The 24416-nt window shown below is 29.6% G+C and overlaps 1 protein-coding gene across 1 annotated transcript in view; it reads right to left on the bottom strand.

Annotated features, from left to right (window-relative positions):
- The window catches only part of sff (sugar-free frosting), a 36692-nt gene extending 12580 nt beyond the window's left edge, over positions 1–24112 (bottom strand). Inside the window, exons 1-7 of the mRNA XM_065503931.1 lie at positions 23734–24112; positions 13216–13310; positions 6269–6495; positions 6047–6197; positions 5443–5658; positions 3364–3563; positions 3066–3290 (exon numbers count right to left, since the gene is read on the bottom strand). Of these exons, the coding sequence (XP_065360003.1) occupies positions 3066–3290; positions 3364–3563; positions 5443–5658; positions 6047–6197; positions 6269–6495; positions 13216–13310; positions 23734–23821 (1202 nt within the window). The 5' untranslated portion in view covers positions 23822–24112. The remainder of the gene's footprint in view (positions 1–3065; positions 3291–3363; positions 3564–5442; positions 5659–6046; positions 6198–6268; positions 6496–13215; positions 13311–23733) is intronic.
- Between the last annotated feature and the right edge of the window lie 304 nt (positions 24113–24416).

Here is a 24416-nt window from a genome sequence, read left to right as displayed (position 1 = left end):
TTTCATGAAAGTATAAAAATATTTATGTGTTAAAGACAAATTAATTATTTGGTGTACGAATACATAATTAAGAATGCGTGAACGATGATTAAGTATTAAATATTTACATGTGAATAAATGTGGCGTGAAGTATTTGTTTTGATTTGATTTGAAATTTATACGAATTATTTATTTACTGGCAACATAAACTCGCCAATATTAATCATGAGGTGAAGCATGTAGAAACATGTGTAATTATGTATAAATAACAACAATGAGTTATATCTTATTCATAAATATTGCTTAGTGTTTAAAATTTCTTACAAATTTTAGAAATCAATAAATAAATAAATGAAATTAATTTTTTTTGAGAAGTTATACAGGAATACAAAATTTATATTTTAGTAAGAATTGTGCTAAATTCGCAATTACTGATAAATTCACTGACATTTATTGTTGGGGGATAAGCTATGCGCATTTCACTGGTTGCTTAGGCCAGATCATCAGGAAACCTTTTCCCAAAAGGCTTTAAAAAACTAAAGATATTATAAAAAAGATATTACTTATTTAGAGTGAATAAGAATTATAGACAATCTATAGTTTTATTTGTAAAAATATCAAAGCTTAAACAAAACACCAACACTAAACAGTGAGTTTATCTTTTCTTACATGCCCTACCTTTATCAATTTATCAATAATTGGGAATTTAGCACAATTCTTACTAAAATAATTTTTTTATTTCGTTAGCTTATTGTGCAAACGTACTCAAAAAACTTTCTAAAATCGTTTGTTTTAAATATATGCGGCATTTCATGTCAAGTGAACCAACGATCGGGATGAAATTTGCACCAAGGTTAGTTCTATTGGATAGTAAATCAGACACAATCAACAAGATCGGTCGAGAACTGTCTGAGTTAGAAGGGGTCAAAATTTGGCATTTTGGCCAAGCAGGTGTTTTTTCTTATCCATGCAACGTATTACCTATTGTTCTTAGCAAAATGTGTCCCAAATAATTTAGATAGCTCTATCTTAAATTTTTCGAAAAAAATAAAAAAATTTAATGTTTTTTTTTCGAAATCAAAAACTTTTTTGAATTTTTTTTCAAAATGTGCCCTTTTTTTCTTAAAATAAAGCTTAGATAATTTCCTCGAAGACCTATCTGTTCACTTAGTGGGATGAGAGTTCGGTATATATCAAAATAAATGTTTTGTAACTCAAAACTATTTTGAACTTATTTTGCAAAATCAAAAATTTGTTGGACTTTTTTTTCAAAATGGACCCTTTTTTAATTTTTTTTTTAGCTCTAACAAAAGCTTAGATATTATCCTTGAAGACGCTTTTGTCGCTTATTGGGATGCGAGTGGGATATATATCAAAATAAATATTTTGTAACTCAAGACATAAAATTTTTGACTTTTTTTTGGCAAAATCAAAATTTTTTTCCAATATGGGCCATTTTTTAATTTTCTGCGAAATTCAGTTGATCTACCCTTGTTATAGGCATGTTGGGCCTCTAACGTTGTTCTAATGTAGACATCAATGATCCTTTCCCGAGTCTTCAACATAATATTAGAAAGGCTAAATTTCTTAACTCCAAAGTTGGAATTTATCATTCTCTTTGGAATAAAAACTATATTATATACTGCCCTTCGTGATTCAACTTGTGTAAGAGCCATGTCATCAAAGTGCTGATATTCTCCTGTAGTACTGCTGGTATAATGAGATTTGAACCAAGAGAATTATATGGATGAAATCACATGATTGCTCATCGAATTCCATACAGCCTAGTCGATATACATATGTGTGATATCATGAACATTAATTACCAGATTTTCCATTGGCTGAGCGTCATGCTTCTGATAGCCAGGATTGTGTATGTGTGTCCATCAATATTTCCAAAGTTTCCAGAATATTGGTAGTCTATACTCCATAAATACTTCGAATATAAAATGGTACGGTCGGACTGGATGATAGAATGTTGCTACAGAATTTTTTTTTATTTAGAAACAAACACAAACTGCGAAGGGTTTTCTTGTCTGCAGATACACCCAGAGTATCTGGCGAGAATCGAACCCGCAACTCAGATTAATAGTTTAGCACACTATCGAATGGTCTATAGGGGCACCCCAAATTATCCTTTCTAGAAAGGCTTTTAAAACCGAAAATTAAGGATTGCCTCTTTTAATAGTTTTCTGTGATACTTCTTTCTATACAACTTTAATAACTTATTTATCCTTAACTTATAAAGGGTATTTCATTAAGCGCTTCCTTTAAAGTTAAATAAAACAAATTGCGTATTATCGAAATTTGTAATTCGTTTGAAATGCATATCGATATATATGGAATATAACATCATGCAAATATCCGCTGCGGCTTCGCTCCGAAATGTCCAATTCCCATATCTCTGGCGAATAAATCAGGCTGAATATGTTGGGTTTGAGAGCCTTTGTGGTTTGTGGCTTATTGCATAGAACTGCGACTAAAAAAATACCCACAAAAAAAACTACCGGAGTTAAATCGCACGATTTCCTGTTGAAACCATATATCGTCGGTATTCACATCATTCAATTCAGACTAAAATAAGTTGGTAATCCTCGATCTATGGCGTTCATCGCCCCGCCAGCCAAAAATCAACACGAAACTGCATAATCACGTAAAATAAGCGAAGAATGCGTAACGTTGCCCTCTTTATCATTTGTGTTGTTGAACGCAATGGTGGAAATCCCATTTAGAAAGCCCTACATATAGGATCTCGAATTATTTTCTTAAAATTTAATTTCTGAACTGTTGTAAAAATAAAATTGTATGATCTTGCAATTGTAAAATATGTAAATATGGTATGTCAGTTCTGCTTACTTACTCAATAATGTAACCAATTCCAAATAATGCACAAATTAGCAAATAATTGAAAAATGATTTAGCGAATGAATGCAAAAGGTAGTTGTCAATGAATTAATGTAATCGCCAACATAAAATCGCACAATATTTGAAAATCATATAACACCAATACTAACACGTTCACATTTACATTCAAATCTAAAAGGCATTTTACACATTGACATTTAAACACTTTTGAATTTACTAACTTGAAAGCTTGTCTTCTAGGCGTCAGCGGAGACCCTTCAGATATTTGGCCATAACTAGTAGAGTTTGTACCATTAATACGGCATGTATCTAAACGTTTTCGAGGAGGATCGGCGGCCTCTAGTTCACTGCGAGATTTTTGAGCGATTTCTTCATCATCTTCTAAAGCTGGACGTCTGCGTTTACGATCCAATAACAAAAAATATATAACTTTTTCGGTATTGTGTCTAAAAATTAAGAGAAGAAAAAAACGTTACTCATAAACCGAATAGCTAGTGTTTATTGACTTAATTATCTTACGTTGAACTCAATAGTTCTTGTATAAGTTTTTCCTTTTCCTTAAAACAACCCAAGGAACAAATGGCATTTAAAACATCAGGATCCACAGCCGAGGCAGCAGGTATAACATGCGTCTGAACCACCTCCATCATGGGTAGCTCCAATTCCAATTCACCCTTACCACCAGCTGTAACCCATGGATGGCGATTTATTTCAGCCAACTGCCAACATAAAAAATACACAGATACAAACACATATTACTCTCATACATTTATTTTTGTCTTGCTGCTAAACAAACGTAAGTATTGACTCATCATTCATTTATTGTTTACACTTTTTTACGTCGACATAGAGATGATGTTCCTCATCCTTATACTTTAAATTTTATATGAAAGTTTGCTTTCAAATATGGGTGATTTATGTTTGCATTCGTTTATGTGTACGAGGGTGTCCCTTATTTTGCAAAATTTTATCAAAGTCGGATAAGGTTTATCATCTCAACACTTTTTATTTAAAGTTTCCAGATTTATTTGAAAGTTTGCTATATTTGAAAAAAATCCCATTAAAAATTATTTTTGTATTTCATTTACCCATAGATAACACAGAGCAAGAAAATCGAAACAATTTTGGAGGCTTTTTAAACCACTACACAATTTTGATGTATTGTGGTTCCAGTAGTACAAAAATGGTAAATTTTTTTTAGATTCTATGGATAGATTTTTTTTAATTTTTTTTTTCTAAAATTGTGAATCTTTTTAAATGTTTCTTCACATAATTTATGATAACTCAAAAACGGTTAGTCCGACATTATTGAAATAAACCGATTATATATGCGTTTTATATATCGACTCAGTAGTTTCGGAGTTATAATAACAAATTGAAGCAAAAAAATATATTTTTACGCGAAAATAGCTAATTTTTGTGTTTTAAAAAACTCATGAAAAATAGAAAACGGCAGAACTTGTTCAGGTTTATTAATTTATCGCAAAGCCACATATAATACCAACAAAATGAGATACCGAAGATAAAAATCGATTTATTTTTTTTCGAATTTATTCACAATTAAGTGAAAATTTAACCTTTTTATTTGATATACATAAAATTGAGTAGTTAATGTTCTTCTTTCGATTGATTGAACGTCAAACACATTTTCCCCGTGCTATATACAAATTTTCGCATATATATTGCGTTTTAATCGGCTCAGTAGTTTCGGAGTTATAATAACAAATTGAAGCAAGAAATATATTTTTTAAGTAAAAATATCCAATTTTTTTGGTTTAATAAATCATGAAAAATCGAAAACCGTAGAAATTGTTTAGATTCATTGCTTTATCGCAAATCCACATGTAATAGGAACAAACTGAGATATGGATCATAAAAATCGATGGATTATTTTCGAATTTATTCACAATTAAGTGAATTCGCTAGGCTATAAAATGTATTTTTAACAAATTTGTGATAAAAATCTAAATTTTCTCGAAATCCTCCAATTTAAAAAAAAATTAAATTTGAGTTTTTATTCCTTATTTAGTTAGAATTTAACTTTTAAATTTCGGATTTAATTGTTTTTTGTATCGAAATATAATGCGTAATCGATATCTGAAAATGTTTATATCTGGATATAGTTTTTATAATGTTTTATATATAGTTTTTTAGAAATATTGCTACTTCGATCCAAAAGAAACATTATCCAATTTTTGTCAAATTTTCAGCATTTGGTTTTTAGGTGACTGAGAACGATTTTATAAGACAAGGGCTGCCCAAGTGTGTACCCTATAGAGGAATTTGTCATTCTGTCACAGAGTTGAGATATTTGCAACTCAACTCTGTCACATGAATACATTCTCTTAGATTTACAGATTTGTTCGAACTTTTGACACTAAATCGACATGCATGAGCATTATTATTATTTAACATTGATTACCCTTTCACAGCAAATTTAAATGGACGTCTTTGATTAAAGCAAAAGCAATTCAAAGGCTGAAAAGCAGTGTATACATAAGTCGTTTAAACCGCAAGTAACAACACTCCTTAGTATTGCTAGATATTTTTGTTTATTACCCCAAAACTAAACAAAAGAACTTTGTTGCAATGACTCACCGTTAGTCGACGTTCTGGATTTACTTCTATCATACCACGCAGCAGACTTTGACAATCGGGTGGCACAAAGTGTGGTATATGGAACACACCCCTTTTGACTTTTTCCAATAGTTGTCGTAAATTGTCATCGTCGAACGGCAGAGCGCCGACTAAAAGTGCGTAAAGGATGACACCACAAGACCAAACATCCGCTTTACGTCCATCATATTTTTCACCCTTAAAAAAAAATCAAACAAATGAATATTTTATTGCAATTTATGTATGTTCGATTGGATTTCAGTGGCATGCCACACTACACAGACATCACTAAATACATAAGTACATATACAATTAAACACTATAAAAATAAAAAAAAGAATAAAAAGTAATAACATTGTACTTGTATTGTATTGTTGTGTTCTGTTTTGTTTTCTTTTCTTGCTGTATTGAATTGAGGTCATATTTTATACATAATATGCACTATTATTTTCATATACATACAAATATGTATTAAATGTCAATATATATGTATTATGTAATTAATTGTTTGTATTGTCCATCAATTCATTACAACTCATTGATTTCAAGTAATTTGCCACTGTCAAAGTTGTGGTTCCATTCGTACCCTGATAACCTCTGGACAGGCATAATGCGGTGAGCCACATGATGTTTCCAACATCGAACCAGCCGGTTGCAAAGAGGCCATACCAAAATCAGCAATTTTTATATTATTTTTTTCGTCTAGTAATAAATTTTCAGGTTTCAAATCTCGATGACTGTTAAAAAAAAAACAATTAATAGTTATTAAAATTAAAAATTTTTTTTAACATAAATCAACCAAAATTACCATATTGAATGTGAGTGGCAAAAGTCTAAAGCTGAGATTATTTGGCGGAAAAATTTGCGTGCTTCTTTAGGTGTTAAACGTCCTTTTTTCACCAAATAATCAAACAATTCACCACCCGATACATGTTCAAGTATTAAATATAAATATTTTTTATTCTCATAGACATCACTTAGACCGAGTACATGTGGATGATCAATTAATTTCATAATAGCTATTTCACGTTCAACCTGAAAAAGGCAAACAAATAATTAATTACTATTTATTAAAGTACTGGGATTATTGCTGTAAAAAATAAATACAATTTTATGAAAAACTCCGAATTCTGCGTTGAGGAGACATCTTAAATTGCTGTTACAAGTAGTTTGTTTCAATCCTATTTCAGCATTTTTAGAATTTTCATTTCTGGAAACATTCGATGGACTGATGTCAATATTCTTCTAGTTTCTAAATGTCAGCATTAAGAAGAAATACTCCAGCATATAAATATATGTCAAAGTAATGCATTACCAAAACAAATTAATAAGCACATTTGTTATGAAAAAAAGTTGCAAATTCCTATATAATTCCCAAAATATTACGGCTTAATGAATCCGCTTTTGAGAGCTTGACCGTATTTACAACAACACTAAAAATAAACGGCTTTCTGTCTCATTTAGAGTTTTTCTTTCATTTCCCTGGAAATCGGGATTAGTTTTGAACAAATTATTCAATTTTAAGAAAATCTAAAATATGTCTTTGGTTTTAAAATATAATTGGATACAAATAAAAATGTATTATAAAAGGATAAACTGACTCGATTTCTAATGGCTTCAAGTTCCATTAGATTTTGTTCTACCTTCGTTATATTCCAATTAATTCTGTTAATTCGAAAAAAATAAATATTTTATTTTTTTTAATTTTGAATTGGCAATGTTTCGCTTATTAAATCAAAAATTAATCAAAGATGTTAATTAAAACATGAAGGAAACCCAATTCGAAAATTTTTACTCTTTGTGAAAAAGCAAAATACTAAAATAATTCCATAGAATAGAATTCTGTGATCGACATAGAATTCTGTGACAGCCCTGAACATTCACGAGTTTTTGCAATAATTTGAATAATGAACTTGTTATTGTTCTATTTGGGTTAAATATTTTTTTTTTGTATGAATCTTCTGCATTTGTCTTGGAGCTTTAAGCATTTTTTAGAGAAAAAAACAAAAACATCACATAAAACTAAGGAAAATAATTCCCGGGAATTCTCGCACAATTTCCAGGAATTTCGGGATTGAAAATTTTGCGGAATTTCCCTGAAAAACTGTAGTCTCATTGTTCTTTCTATGGTAAATATAAATTTATTGACTATCCATACAAATAATTTTAAAATGTGATTTATTTAATCCGTTCTGCGTCTTTGAGCTTAAGGTCAACAAAAAGGTTAAGTGATACCATAAGAACTTTCCAATGTTATCCCAAATTTGAAATAAAAAAAGTGTTTTTTATAAAAGAAATTTAATAATATTGCTTAAAAAACGTAATTAATTCGTTATATATCGAGAGTAGAAAAAAATTTGAAAATTATTGTAATTCGTAGTCCATGTTCTAGCAAGTTTCTATAACATGATGAAATCTATTTTATCTCTAGTAAAATATTGAGTTCGCTGTTAAACGAAAAGGTGTTTTAAAATTGGCACAGCTTAAAAAAACAGACATATTGAATGGGAATATTTTGGAAATAATTTGAAAACATTACTATTTTTTAAGAGGGTACATTTTCAACTAATTTTTGCTTATACAAATCGAGACACTCTATTATACATTATTTAATACTTCATATAATCAATAACATTTACATTTTTCAGTTTTATAAAATTCTATATTAACTGCAATTCGTTCTAGAATGCATGCATATCGCCAGTAAGCGTTCTAGTATTGACTTGATAGAATTTGAAATTGCCATCTCCAGAAAAGCATCGCGGAGCTAAAATTGACTATGTTATAACAAATAAAATAAATATGAAAGTAAATAATAGTAAAAAAAATAAAATATCTGATCACGAAATAATTGAAATTGCAATAAACGATGAGAAAAGAAAACATTCAAATAAAAAAGAGATAGAGTTTTTTAAATACAACAAAAATAGATTTCAAAGAGAAGTGAATGAAATAAATTATGATGAAAGCCAAGATCTGAACAATAATGTAAATATCTTTGATGAAACTATTGAAAACGCAATAAAAAGACTATCAGTAAAGAAGACAGTAAATGAGAATAGTTTAAAAAATAAATGGTTTAATAGGCAACTACAACATTTAAAAAATTAAAAAATAATAAAATATAATATCGCAAAAGCCGAAAACACATATGCAGCATGGATTAACTACAAAATGGCAAGAAACATATATAAAATAAAGCTTGAAAATGAAAAAAATACATATATTAACAGGCATATAAGCAAAACCAAAGATCAAAAAGAAATGTGGAAAAACATTAAAGACTTAGTCCTAAAGAAAAACCGATCTGTGATACAATCTGTGATATTTAACAATATAGAATATAATAACAATTGTGATATAGCGAACCAGTTTAACGAATATTTTGTGAACAGTATTAAGGAAATTAGAGATAATATAGAAAATGTGCAATATTTAAATGAAATACCTGTGATAAATGTTAAATTTAAATTTCGTGCAATATCAAACATAGAACTTAAAAATATGTGTAAAAGCCTAAAAAAGAAACCAGATTTTAAAAATTTAAATATTCATATTATCTTAGATAATTGGAATTTAATTGGAGATGTTGTACTGAAAATAGTAAATACATCGTTGGAAACGGGAATTTTTCCAGAAAATTGGAAAACATGGTAACACCAATTGAAAAGGTGGCAAAAACAAATAAATGTGAAGAATTTCGTCCGATAAACGCATTAAAACTATGTGAAAAAATTCTGGAAAAAACTGTTAAGATACAACTAGAAGATTACTTAGAAAAAAATAATATATTATCAAAATATCAATCCGGGTTTAGAAGAAGTTTTTCGTGTGAAACATCAGTGAATTATGTGATAAATAGATGGAAAAATATTAACAAAAACCACAAAATTATGGCAATTTTTCTCGATTTTAAAAGAGCTTTTGAGACTATAGATAGAAACATTCTAGTGCTAAAACTTTACAAATACGGAATAGAAGATAAAGAACTGAGTTGGTTTGAATCATATTTAACCAACAGAAAACAAATAACGAAAGTAAACAATATTAAATCGAACGAAATAAATAATGAATATGGGGTTCCACAGGGATCGATCCTAGGAGCTCTACTATTTATTATTTACATAAATGATATGCCAAACGTACTTAACAGATGTGAAATAGTGCTATACGCGGACGATACTCTAATTTTTAATGAATCCGAAAATGAAATACAATGCCAAAACAATCTAATGCAAGACATATTAAATATAAACACCTGGTTGAAAATGAATAAATTAAAACTAAACGAAAATAAGACGAAAATAATGGAAATAAACATGAACAGTAATACAATTTTTAAAATTAATAATAAAATAATAGAGAAAGTGGATAAGATAAAATACTTAGGTTTTATAATAGATAAAAACATTAACTTAAAAGATCATATAGAATATATTTGTAAAAAGATTGGAAAAAAGATTGGTTTTTTTAGGAGAATAAGAAGCAAAATATCGACAATAACTGCTATAAATATATATAATACAATAATCAAACCACATTTTGAATTCGGTTCAACAATCTTGTACACATGCTGCACAAATACACAAATAGAGAGACTACAGAAACTACAAAATAAAGCTATGAGAACTATAATTAAATGCAATAGGTTTACATCAATTCAATTTATGCTAGAAACACTAAAATGGCTAAACATCAGACAAAGACTCCAACTAAATACATTAACTTTTATATATAAAATGAAGATAGGAAGTGCTCCAGGATATTTAACAGAACAACTAACATATGTCAACGAAGTACAACCATACAATCTGCGAAATACCAGCGATTTTAGGATACATAAAGCCACAAATAATGCCATGAAGAGATGCCTATTCTACAAAGGATTACAGTTATTCAACTTATTACCAAGTGATGTAAAAAATGAACGAAACATTAATATATTTAAAAGAAATTGTGTATTTTTTGTGAAAAATAATGTATATCAGAGCCTATAAAAATCTAAAATAATTTTAATCAAATGTTATATAGTTATAAGATAAAGTATTTAAAATACTACTAAATAAATAATAATAATAATAAAAATAATAAAAGACGTTATTCGGGAGGCTTACAGAATCAGTTCTTTAATAAATTATTTTGTTTGAAATTGTCACACTCGGATTTAGTCCTAGGGAAGCTTTACTGGCAAAAATACATTCTTAGAAATAGTTCAGAACTAATTCTTTCATCAGTGATTTTTGTCACGCTTAGAAGTAGTTTCAAGGAACAAATGATATATATTTATTATTTTTGGTTGAGCTTAACGCACATGCATAATAGAGAATTATATTATGCATGTGAAAGCAAATTATTTTTCCTTTATTCACCCCTGGATCCGCGCTTGATATACATTGATTAAATTTGGAATTAAGTTTATCAATAATTGTAATTTCTTGAAATTTTTTATTTTTCAAATAAATCGAAGTTCTTAACACGATTCTAAAATGTTGTTTCGTAACTAATATGAGATTTGTAAAACTTGAATATTATTACAGAACGTGTTCCAAAAACAATTGTGACATTAGGTATTAGTTCCGTGGACGGTATTTAAGAATCCGATGTAGTTTTGATAACACTCGTTTTATAATTAGTTACTTTAAAACAAGTTCTAAAAATGTTCCTGCTTACATTCCCATTTACTTTACTAATAAAGCGGCGGATGCAATTTTAATTTTGTTGGCTAAATAAAAACTATTTCACAGGGATAGAAAACCTGCTACAAGCGCTTACACCAACTATTACCTCTCTTAATCAAAACATGACTAACATAATGTCAACCATGCAAAACTCAATACAAGAGCTTTTGAGAGCTTTTTTCTTACAGAAATGAGTTTTGTGAATTTATGGAATTCAAACGGTTTGAACCAACATAAACATGAGGTTTATAATTTTATGATGAACAAAGACCTCCTTACAAATAGATACAACTTTAATATCCCAGGATTTTCATTCCATAACACAAATCATCCTGACGGTAAAGCTCATGGTGGTACTGGTATCTTAATTAAAAGCCGCTTAAAACATTATGCCCTAGATGAATTTTCAAAAGAATATATGCAAGCAACTTCCATTCGATTGGATTGTTTATTTGGAAATTTTACAGTGAGTAAACGAATGCATTAATGACTTCACGTCATTAATTACCTCGGCTCTGGATCATTAAAAGATCGAAATCCCTACAAAGCCAAAAATGCTTATTTCCAATTCTGATATTGAACGATTACTTCTCGAAAAGAGAAAGCTTAGAAGAGACTAGCAACAAAATAGATATCCTGTTGCAAAGAAGAGGCTGTCCATCGGTACCAGAAGACTGAAGAGAACCATTTGTCTTTGGAAATCCACTTAAAAAAAGTCCCTTAAGAAAAGCTGAAGGTAATTGGGTAAGAAATGCCAACGACAAAGCATTAATTTTTGAGTGAGTAATGCATTTAAGCCAAATCCACCCAACAATAATTTTGTACTAGAGGTTCCTCCTGTTTAGGAAACAACATATGATCAAATCAGAATAAGTCCCGAGGACGTTCGACAAGTCATCAAGAATAATATAAATACAAAAAAATCTAACAAAATTACACCTTCCATGATTAAAAATCTTACGAATATAGCTATAATCCTCCTATCTGAACTTTTTTCTGCGATCATAAGACTAAGCGTCTTCCCAACAAATTGGAAAATTGGAATCGAAAATTCATAGGACCATCACGGGTGCAACATGGTACATAAGAAATGAAAACATCCACAGGGAATTGGAAGTACCACTAGTGAAGGATGAGTTTAAGAAAGAAAGTTATAAATATATACTGAAACTATAATGCCACCCGAATCCGCTTGCTCGGCTTCTCGCACATAGCCAAACCAGATCAAGGCTTCGTAGAGGAGATCAACCACTCCGCTAAGATGAGGTCCATTTATCATTCAATGCTCTCGTTAGAGATCAACTAGTTTTAATTTTAGTTATAAAATTTAAATACTTATTGTTAGGCCTAATGATATAAGGCAGATCCAATAAATAAATATAAAATTAAAAAAATGTTAATTTCTCAATATATTAATGAAATAGAAAGTGATTTTGTTTATGTTTATTGTAAAGTATGTATTTACATACAACTCTTTATATGAATCTCCATGTACTCTTACACACCTCAATATCTATGGATATCTTAAATTGTATTCACCAATAAATATTAACTTGACCAAAACTAATTACAAAGTCAATTAAAAGGATAGAGTAATAAAACACATCGAAAGTAAAGAAAACTAAATAAGAAAATTAATATCCCTTTAAGGGAAAGGGAAACTAAAACACAACCACTAACAACAACAACACACGGAAACTTAAAAGGAAATTTCTTTCAGAGAATGGGGAAAGCTTTGGTTTGAATTAGATTGGCAGTGGTTGTGGAATAGAGGACAAGGTAAACTACTTTTAATTGGATTGCGTGATAAAAATAAAACATGGCGACATTTAAACCTCAAGTTTATTTGATCTCTCACGCAATAAGGATAAAGAAATTTGAAAACATTGCAAGTACAAGAATTCGTTTGAGAACAACATGGTGACATATTTATGTTTTTAGTTGTTGCTGAGGTCGATTGATTAGGACACGTGTTTTAACAACCATTTTCAAGTCAAACTTTAGCTGTTTACGCATAAATAAAAGTGATTTTTGTTCATAGTATTTGTATTTATAAATATATATATATATAACTCACCTTCATTAACACAGATTCACTTAATTTTTCACGATTTATTATTTTAATGGCCACTTTTTTCCCAGTTACACAATGAACTCCCAATTTGACCAGACCTGTAATGAAAGCAAAACATAAAGGAGGATGTAATGAAATTGTTGTGAATGCATACAAACATTATTTTTTTTATTATATTAAATATCTTTATAAAAAGGTATGTCTAGTATATAATGTTTAGCAAATTTGTAAAAAGATTCCTGTGTACATATGTATATTAGGGCGTTTGTATAAAGGAAAATAAAAGCTTTTTCAATGTTCCCATCTAAAATGAAAGTTTAGTTTGTTTTTAGAGACCATTAATCAAAATTTGGTCAGCTGAATCAAAGGATAAGAAGGTCGAATATTTTTGGACTTCCATGATAATTTTATATATGGGCAATTCCACGAGAATGACTACCAATACTGAAAACCCAAAAACCCTTAATACTTTTTTTTCAAGATGTTTTGAATAGGAGAAAACACTAAAATATTACTATGTGTAAGTATTTAGAGCTTATTAAAACATTTTATTGGCAAAAATAATAGTTTAAACTGACCATATTTAATTTTTTAATGTAATTGGCGTGTTTTAGGCTAAAATTTCGGTTAAAACTAAGCTCCCAATTAGCATGTAGTATGAAATGAATTTGACTCTGATTGTTTATTTGCTATTATAAAATTGTTTATTGAAACCGAATGTGTATTTTCCATTAATTTTTTTAGTTTTTGTATACATATATTTACAGAATATATATTGTTTTATTATAAGAGAAAAATCTGTCACGTACGGTATTAAATTTTATTTATTGTAAAATCATCCAAAGATTGTTTTTATTTAAATATGACGGATTGTAAAGGAAAAATTGTTCGTTTAGTATAAGAAATTAAAAGAAAACATAACGCCTCTCACGATTCGAAAATTTTCGGATATTTCTACATGAACATACCTCAAAATGACTTCAGTTTAATGTCACGTAAAATATACATACCCTTATTTCGCTCGATATTTTGAACAACAATGTTTCGAAAGAACTTTTTATTATTTTCAAATATAGAACATAAAGACCAAATATAGAACATTCAGATACTTTTATTTTTGCAAAATCTATTTCACTCTATACTCGTACAAATGTCACGTACGATTATATGGAATAACCCATATGGCATTGAAATCGTCTTTCAAAGACCAATGCTTTTCATGTATCTTTTGAGAGAAATATGAATAAAATCATAAAAACTTTAAAAGAGGACCATCTTATCATTTGATCCAGCATTTTCCAACATTTAGAGAAACATTAGTCGTGAACACCCATAACTTTTTTTGGAACCACCTTAATGTATATGGGTACTTCCACCGAAAGGTCCACCGAGACAAGAAAATTAAAAGTGTTTGAAACACTTTGTTTTATCCCATTTTCATAGGGAAATAATCTACAGAAATTTTCCATTTATTCATAACCTATTTCGAGATATTCGAATGCAAAGTCGACCAAGGGCAACTTTTCTGATTTGAATATTTATAATGCACATTTTGTTTTGATACAAGTTCTTAAAGACAGACATTATGTATTGACTTTTGATATCTAAAATCTTCCTGAGGGTACAAAGATTCAAAATAGAATGCATAAGAAACTATGCGATTGTAAATAACTGTAAGTTTTTGCTTTACATTATCACATATTTCGATGTCCCGTGCGAAATTGAAAAACAACATTTGGTATCAGTGCGTCGAAAGTACATGCAGAAAGATTATCAAATATTGAGTCCAAACAGAGATTTTTAATACAATTAAAATAAAAGAAACTTTACTGAAAAATAAGTACATTTATGATTTTGGTACTCATATAAAATTGGTCCCGTGCGACATCGTAAGAGTGAAATTTAAAAATTTTAAAATTATTTTTTCTTACATGAATGAAATAAATGATGTAAATATGTACAACATCACATAGATATGGTAAAATTATATCTTCTGTCGTCTTATCAGATTGAAAAGCATTCTTTGTTATATAATTTATACAAAAAATGGAGAGAAGTGAAAAGCATTCCAGGTATAGCCCAGTTGGACTACTTTTGTTGCAATGGGCAAGAAGGAAAAGCGGATAGAACTGCGTATTCTGGAAAAAATATTCGTTTGATATTCTTGAAACTACTTTCATTTAAATTTATTTTTTATTGTATTTACTGATATACAATACTTTGGCCTATGTTGATAAATTTTTTGAATGATAAACGTCAAAATGGCTGTCAAGATAAAAAATTATAATTTTTTAGTGTTATTGCATCGTTATGACAAAATTGTTAGTGTTTTTGCTCAGACAACTTTGTTTTGAAAACAAACGTCATTTATTTTTATGATAAATATTTGTCAAGTATAGACAGGTGCTTATTCGTACTAAATATTTGTCTTACGTTTTTAGTTTGTTGATATTATATTGAAATAAATACATTGAATACTTCTGTTAATTTAAAAACATTTATACTAAGCTTGTTTACATATTATTTCGTAAAAAAGCAATAGAAACTACATTAATATTATGATTAAAATTAATTTAAAAAAAGGTATAACTAATTTTTGCGTTAAATAAAAACCATTTTTAAGATACATCAATGCACAGCATTCTAAAATTAGTCACATTGAAGTATTGCCTCTGGTTTCGCTGAAAATTGGCGTTCGAATGGTTGGCCGCGAAATTCACTTCTGTATTTGGTTTTTTCCTGGGTTTTTTGCAATTATCTTGAAAATGAAAACTTGCCCAAAATCAAATTTAGCACCAATTATGGGGCCAGTTAAGCGCTATAAATTAAGCCTTTTGTCAAACTAAAAATTCTATTTATTTTGACTTATTTTTCACTTTAAATGTGTACGAATGTCCCGTGCGACATAATGGAATTGCCCATATGAATATTTATTTAAATAACAATTTAATAACACACAGCTGTGTGCAGTATACATGGCAAATACTTGACATAAAAGACGTAACCACTAACTGAAAAATATTTTTTTTAATTAGATCAAATGACAATATATTTAGTTTCATGTTTTTTGGTGTTTACTATTACAAAACATTTGCAAACGTAAACAGCGTCAAACAAACTTGTGCTAAAAATAGTGGTTATGCTTTTTTGGGTAAATATTTGTCATGTGTGACCGTACCTTATGATATTAATTTACTCATTTTAGCAAATACAGCAACGATGTATGCACGTATAACATTACCGTTGATGTAAAATTATTTACATTCTTATAACGTTTACTTTATTTGTACATTCACATTACTAGCTAATTCATAAGCAAAATAATATTCAACCAGGATATGTGAAAAGAAACTCCTAGCAATAATTTTAAAGAATTTTGTGTTACACACTGGCTTTTCACTTTCAAAGTGTGCTGTTGTTATATGTATTTATACAATTGGATTACACTACGTGACTGGATCCTTGGAGCGGACCCAGTTCAAATATTTGTATGAAAAACAAAGAATTTGATGGACTTGACATCAGTGATATGTGAACAGAGAAAATTCGTTTGCACGCATAGCACTTATCGGTTATATCAACAGAAATTCAATTGATAATAAAGAATTTCGGCTGAAGAAATCAAACATTAGTTAATGCTAGGGTATTCGAATTATTTGATTTTTCTCGTGTTCGAATAAAACGAATAATTCGAATAAGAGATTTCAACTTGTTCGAATAATTCGATCACACGTTTAAAATTAATCAAATTATTCGAATAATTTAAATTTTTTTAAAAAAGTAAAGAATGAAGTTTTGTTGTTGGGTTTTTAATATTTTATTGTTAAAGCAAAACAAAAAATAACGTTAAAGTTAAAAATTCAAGTATTAATAATGTTAAAAAACATTCGAAAACAAAGTCCATCATTAAATTTTCAACAGAAATATTCTGATCAGATTAACTCCCGAACAATCTACAAAACAATTGACTAGCAAACCCTTTAGTTTCCGTTTTGGAGCTATGCTTTAAAAAATTTGAGCTAGTTGGACATGATCCTGAATTAAAATACAATATAAACGTGAATTAAAATACAATATAAACGTATTAAGAACTTTTTTATGTCGTTCATTAATTCGAGGTTTAAATTGAGTAACTAATTCTTTAGTAAATTAATTAATTATTCACTATTTCTAAATTATTTAAAACAAATTGTATTATACATCAAGCTCTATCAACGTTGCCGAATCTTTTCTTAATAAAGTGGTCTTGGGGAATTACACAATAAAGGGAATCTGTCCAAAGTTTCATTGTCAGTAAACGTGGTAATTTGAAGTCAGTCAAAAATGTTTAAAATCATGTATATGACGAACTCTTGCAACAAAACGTTAGTTTGCAATATTTGTGTTTATCATTCGATTTATTAAATATTTTGCAACACTAACGTACGCGGTTAATAACATCACTTATATACATATATTTTAAGATCATGGCCATCATCTATTTCAATGTAATCATTATAAATGTCATCCTTAATATCACTTTCGACGACCGTTTCAAAATCACATTCTCCATCACATTCAACTCCACTTTAATCTAAGTTAATATTTTGATTATTAATTGCGATTCTTCTAATATTTCGCCAGCTAAATAACAAATATTTTATTCCGTACCATTTATTTTCATTGGTTCAAGTCCTAAGTTAAAAATTTCGAAAGACTGGTTTTTAGAATTGTAACTTCTTGCAGTAATATTTATAGAAGGAGCTATCGGAACATTCATCTACAGTGATCATAAGTCCCTTTGTCTTTAGTTATTTGTCGAATTACAGAAAAAATACAATTTTTGTGAGTCATTATTACTTATTTAAATTTGAAATTATGAAAAATTTTAAGCAATTTAATAAATTTAAATATATATGAACATTTATTCGTTTTATTCGATTATTCTACATAAAATTGTTCGGATTATAAATTGTTCGAATAATTATTCGTAAGAAATTATTCGATTAATCGAACGATCATTAGTTGAATGAATACCCTAGTTAATGCCCATATCGCATTAACTTGAACTGAAATTGGTTAGAATCGTTCCACTTTATTCCAAATGTATTCCCGGTAAAAAGTATTTTTAAAAAATTAGATTACACAGAAATCTTACTGACAATAGATCTCATACAAGGTAATCTGAAAATCAAACTAAAATTCAATTAGGAAATGACAGTAAAAGTGGAGTGATTTTACGGTCATACGGCCTTATTAATTTTTTATAAAAATAAATTTAATTACCTCTTATCCCTTGTAATTATCGAGATTCACCACAAATAAGGTTTGTTTTGGAATTTATGAAATTACTAAATATTCTAAGGATTACATTGGATTTTATGTAAAGTTTGCTACAAATTCAAGCTAAGAATATTAAAATTCAATTTTCTTTTAATTCGGAAGTATAATATTAAAGAATTTACTATTAAATCTTTGAGCACTATTCACACTATTTATTGTCCTTGAATATTCATTTAAGTGCCAAAGATAATCAAATGTTTAAATATTTATTTGCTGCAAGTTACTTTAATTACTTTTAGTGCACCAAATATAACATGAAAGAAATGTGTGTGAAATATTCGTCTGTTTGTTACAAAATACACCCATTTTTTTTAAAATTTATATTCTTTATCTAAATGTTGCAGCAACTTTGCACTTTTGGCTTTATGCATGTAAGTTGCAGTACATCAGTTAATATACATACATACATATATATTTATATGTGTATTTTAATATGTATAAAAATACAACATAGTTTAAAATAATAGAAATATAGGACGGATAGTAATTGTGTACTTATATATACTTCATAGTATTCATACTTTTAGAAAATTTATAAATGAAACTTATGCTAATAAAGGGCTTCGACGGTTTTTTCATCAGTGATCACAACGGTGTATTTTTTTTTTTTTTTCAAAAATTCCAACACCTTCTGCTGCATATGTGCAGCTGAAACCACTGACTTTGAACGACATTTTCTAAGGAGTAAAATATATTACAAATCTGACTTTCGCACACAATTGTATAGGCAAATGTAAGCAAAATAAGCCTTTTTTTGGCACTATTAGAATGTTATGAAGTAAAAGTATAATGTAAAAATATTCGAAAGTTTTTGGTATGACATCACAAAATCCGAAGACATTTTTTTGCGATATTCACGAATTTTAGAAGATAAGTTTTTAAAAGGCTCACTAACCGATTTAGGTTTTAAAATAAATTATACAGAATTGTCTTTCTTGCTAGGATTTTCATTTTTGTCCTTTGAATCTGCAAATTGCGAAATTTTTTATGGGTCCACTCGATTTTCGGATAGCCCTTGTCATAATCTTACTATTGCGTTCAGTTTTGAAAACTTTTGTAGTTTTGAAATAACTTCGATGTAGCTCAGCAAAATGTGTTGAGATAAAAGTATTTAGTTTTCCACTTACAAAAATTCATTTAAATAATATCTAAACTCTATCACTTCAATAAGTTGCCGCAACATCTTTTGTTTATCTTTGACCATTTTTACTACTAACAATTAGTGGAAAATATGAAATTTTCAAGTGGTCCCTTAAATGCTGGCATTTCAAAATTTCCACGGCCCCTCTGTCAAAAAACTGAATTCACGCAATAAACCAATATTTTCTAAAGAGTCCCATGGGTGTGCCTCGTAAAAAACTGTATTCAGGTTTTAAAACGATCAAAAAACGCAAAAAATCTGCGATTATGCAATTTTTAACTCTTTATATCTATAATAATTAGAATTACTGTAAAACAAACAATTAAACTTAATTAATTTCGATAAGAAATATTGAACTAACATAAATTTTGTTTTACAAACAGTTTTTTTTTTAAATATGTAATATTTTTAAATTTTCATATTTTTTGATTGTGTATTACTAATTTTATTTAAAAAACAGAACTAAAATAAAATCGAATAAATGAAATATGTTACTTCATAAAAAGCAATAAAAAATAAACATGAACCAATTTAAAACCATCTGTGTTGAGAAATATATAAAGGATTAATTTAGGAAATCATAAGTATCATCTAATCCTAGATATCCGTAACAACATGGTTGAGATGACTCAGTCTCCTCTTAAACTAAATAATGCAATAAAAGCCGGTTTTAGCCGGAATTTTTTAATTTTTTTTCTTTACAAACCATCTCCGGAAAATTTCGAATCGAATAAAAAAAATCAGCCAAATCGCTCCAGCCGTTCTCACGTGATGACATTACATGCATGGACCATTTCATTTTTATATATATAGAAGATAGGCATTTTATGTTTAAAATTACATATATTGTGCATAAATTGAAGTTTTACACATAAAGTGTGTAAACTAATTTAAACGTTTAATATACAAATTGTCAACATTTTATTTCTAAAAACAAAAACCATTTGTATTAAGTCGAAAGTATGGTGTCTAATTCGAATGGGATCTGCCTTAGATATCTTCAATGCGGTCTCAGTAGCAATTCCACTAGGGACTATTAAAGGTATTATCTTCAGACACTTTATTACAAAGGCTGAGAATAGATGGTGTAATTTAGACACATGTAGGGTAACCAAGTTGATGTGGCCATCTTTTAACGAAAAACGTACTATGCAACTGATAACCCGAAATTGAAGGGATATATCAAGGTTGCTGTCAGTTTTAACCGGACACTGGACGTTAGGCAAGCGTACAAATCGCCTTTTAACGGCCATTGTCGTAGCTAGGGAAAAATAGGAAACGATTTTCCTCTGCGATTGCCCAGCCCTGAGTGTCAAGAGACATAAATTCATGGGCAACATTGACCAACCTTGGTGAGGTAGCCGGTCTAAACTCAATGAACTACTGACTTTTTGTTCGACTTTTTGTGCATATTTTAAATACATTGCGATGTAAACGTCATTACATCTGACGAGTGGTGTCGTCTTGTCAAAACGGGTTCCCTTCGACTCTACTTGATTGTTCGCACGCAGTGAACCACCACGAAAACCAACCAATATTAAAACAAGTAAGAAAGTATGGTCGGTCAAGCCCGACCATATAATACCCTACACTAAGTAAAACAGCAAAAACATTTTTCTTTTAAAATTTCAATAATTTATATTTGAGTGATTTTCGGAAGTGGGCCTTATATGGGGGCTATGACCAATTATGGACCGATCACCACGAAATTAGGTCGTGTGATTTATGTCTATATGAAAGTTTACTATGTTGAATTTTGTAAGTAGACCAATATTTTTAAGTGATTTATGCACGTTAAAGTGATTTTCGGAAGCGGGTCTATATGAGAGCTATGACTAATTATGGACCGATCGTAACAAAATTTGGTGACATGAATTTTGTAAATGTATTTGTGGAGATACATTTATAAATTAAACATTTATGACCGATAAAGCCCAATTTCGGAAGGACATTTGTATGGGGGCTAGGAGAAATACTGGACCGATTTCAGCCAGTTTCAATAGACTTGGTCCTTGGGCCGAAAAATAATATGTACCAAATTTGATCGAAATATCTTCAAAATTGCGACCTGTACTCTGCGCACAAGGTTTACATGGACAGCCAGTCAGCCAACTAGACGGACGGACATCGTTTAATCGACTCAGAAAGTGATTCTAAGTCGATCGGTATACTTTAAGGTGGGTGTTAGACTAATGGGCGTTACAAACATCTGCACAAACGCATTATACCCTCCCCACTATGGTGGTGTGGGGTATAAATATTGTTCTCCGACAAATATGAAGTTTAATTTTTTTAATAGCAAATTATTTTAAAATGCGTTTTTTGTTTTATGTTAATACAAATGAATTTGATTATGTTGGTTCTCTTTATTTGAATTTTGGGTTGGGAAGAAAAAGGTCAGACAAAAAAGTTTGAAGTCCAAGAATTGAAGGTTTTACTCCACGAAGATTGTTGGAAAACTCTACAAGATGCAAAATCATAAGGTGCTACTCATGCATCAATTTCAAAACGCTTCCGAGAAGCAGGATTCATCCAAAAGCAGCGACATTGGGTATCATACGAATTGTAGCCGAGAGACCTTGAATGACGATTTCGCGTGTAATTGTGAATAAATTCGAAAATAATCCATCGATTTTTATGACCGATATCTCATTTTGTTCCTATTACATATGGCTTTGGGATAAAGCAATAAATATAAACAATTTCTGCCGTTTTCGATTTTTCATGATTTTTTTTAAACAAAAAAAAAATATATACATATATTTTGCTTCAATTTGTTATTATAACTCCGAAACTACTGAGTCGATTAAAAAGCAATATATACGTGAAGATTTGTACATAGCATGTGGAAAATGTTTTCAAAATTCAATCAATCGGAAGAAGAACATTAACTCTTCAATTTTATGTATATCAAACAAAAAAGTTAAATTTTGTAAAAATGAGCGAATTCACTTAATTGTGAATAAATTCGAAAAGAACCAATCGATTTTTATCTTCGATATCTCATTTTGTTGCTATTATAGACGGCTTTGTGACAAAGTAATAAACCTGAACAAGTTCTGCCGTTTTCGATTTTTCATGAGTTTTTAAAAACACAAAAATTTGCTATTTTCGCGTAAAAAATATGTATATTTTTTGCTTCAATTTATTATTATAACTTCGAAACTACTGAGCTGATTAAAGCGGAATATATAAAAAGGTTAAAGGTTATGTAAATTTTAACATTCCTAAGTTTACTTCAATAATACGGACTAACCCTTTTTGAGTTATCATAAATTATGTGGAGAAATATCTAAAAAAATTCACAATTTTAATTTTGTACCATATTTGTACTTCTGGAACCACAATACATCAAAATTGTGTAGTGGTTTAAAAAGCCTCTAAAAATTTTTCGATTTTGTTGTCCTGTGGTATGAATGGGAAATGTTGCTGTCATCTGCAAAAGAATAGATAGGGTTGGAAGTTTGATGTAGAAGGTTATTTAGAAAAATAAGGAATAGAGTAGCAAATATAATTTTGTTGTGAAGTTTTGCCTCACCCAATTTGTTTCGGTCGATGCAGAACGCACTCTCTGGGATACGCTTTGCTTTGAAACAGAGTATCCTGTATTGGTTTGATTCGTTGGTGGCCCCAAAAGATGATCAGTTGGTTTGGCTCGCAATTCATATGTTGCCAGAAAGATGCGAAAAGGTCATAGCTAGCAATGGCCAAATTTATATTGTACAAATGCTTCAAAACAAAAGCTAAATATTTGAAAAAATTATGCATTTTTTCTTTACTTTTTACTTTAATTAATGAAGGTTTTTCATTCCCGTTTTCCGGGAAAAAATTGAAAAGTTTAAATTTTCCTATATATTTTTTTCAAATTTCGGAAACGATAACTGGTGATAAAAACCTTGGATTCTGAAAGAGAAAACTATCCTAATTAATGTAAAAAACCTTACAGTTGAATATATTGTAACATTCTGTATTGGCTTTCTTAATATTTATTAGCGCAACTGTAAGTAAGTGCATGCAAAAGATTTGTTTGTAAATTTGGCATATGTATGAGTACGTACCCGTTTGTCCTTTGCCGAGTGTTTTTTCCAGACGATATGGGCCCACATATTGGCAATTTTCTATTGTTGTATTATTTTCCTTCTGCATTTTGTTATCTCTGGCTTCGGCCCACGTTCGCACTTCCTAAATCACATGAAAATTCCATGCACTTTGGCCAGCAGGGGTTGTCCCAAATTTGTTTGTTGGTTTTGCTTCCTGCAGCTCCTTGTTCTTGCTCTTGTTGTTTATAGTTTATTATATTTGTTAGTGTTGTACTTGTTGTAATTTTACTTCCTTCTTATAATCTCTGCGTCACTCTCTCCCTCTCTCTCTTCTAGAAGTTAGTGTTTGGCCGAGTGTTTGGCTTATGAATGTAAATGTTAGTGAGTGGCTGTGTTTTTTAGTTGCTATTTTTGTTGCAGTTGTTGATATATGTATTATTCAGTGCAGATGCAAATTGGGTTAAAGTTTCCTTCTAATTACTTTGGCGTGTTTATGAAAGTTTTATTGCTTGTTGTTAGTTAGTTGCTAGTGTGTTGGTAGGTTTGGTTATTGCAATTTGAGTTGCAAGTGTTAGTTGCCGCTCTTAAAAATACCATCTGTCCCGTCCGTCTGTCTTTGTCTGATGCCTGCTTTTCTGGTTATTGCAACTATTGCTGCCACTGCTCCTGCTCCTGCTGTTGTCGTTTTGCTAGAATCTCAA

This window comes from Calliphora vicina, chromosome 3 (assembly GCF_958450345.1).
Source record: "Calliphora vicina chromosome 3, idCalVici1.1, whole genome shotgun sequence".
Taxonomy (NCBI): Eukaryota; Metazoa; Arthropoda; class Insecta; order Diptera; family Calliphoridae; genus Calliphora; species Calliphora vicina.
Note: the sequence above shows the minus strand (reverse complement) of the source record. Positions and strands in the feature narration are given on the sequence as shown.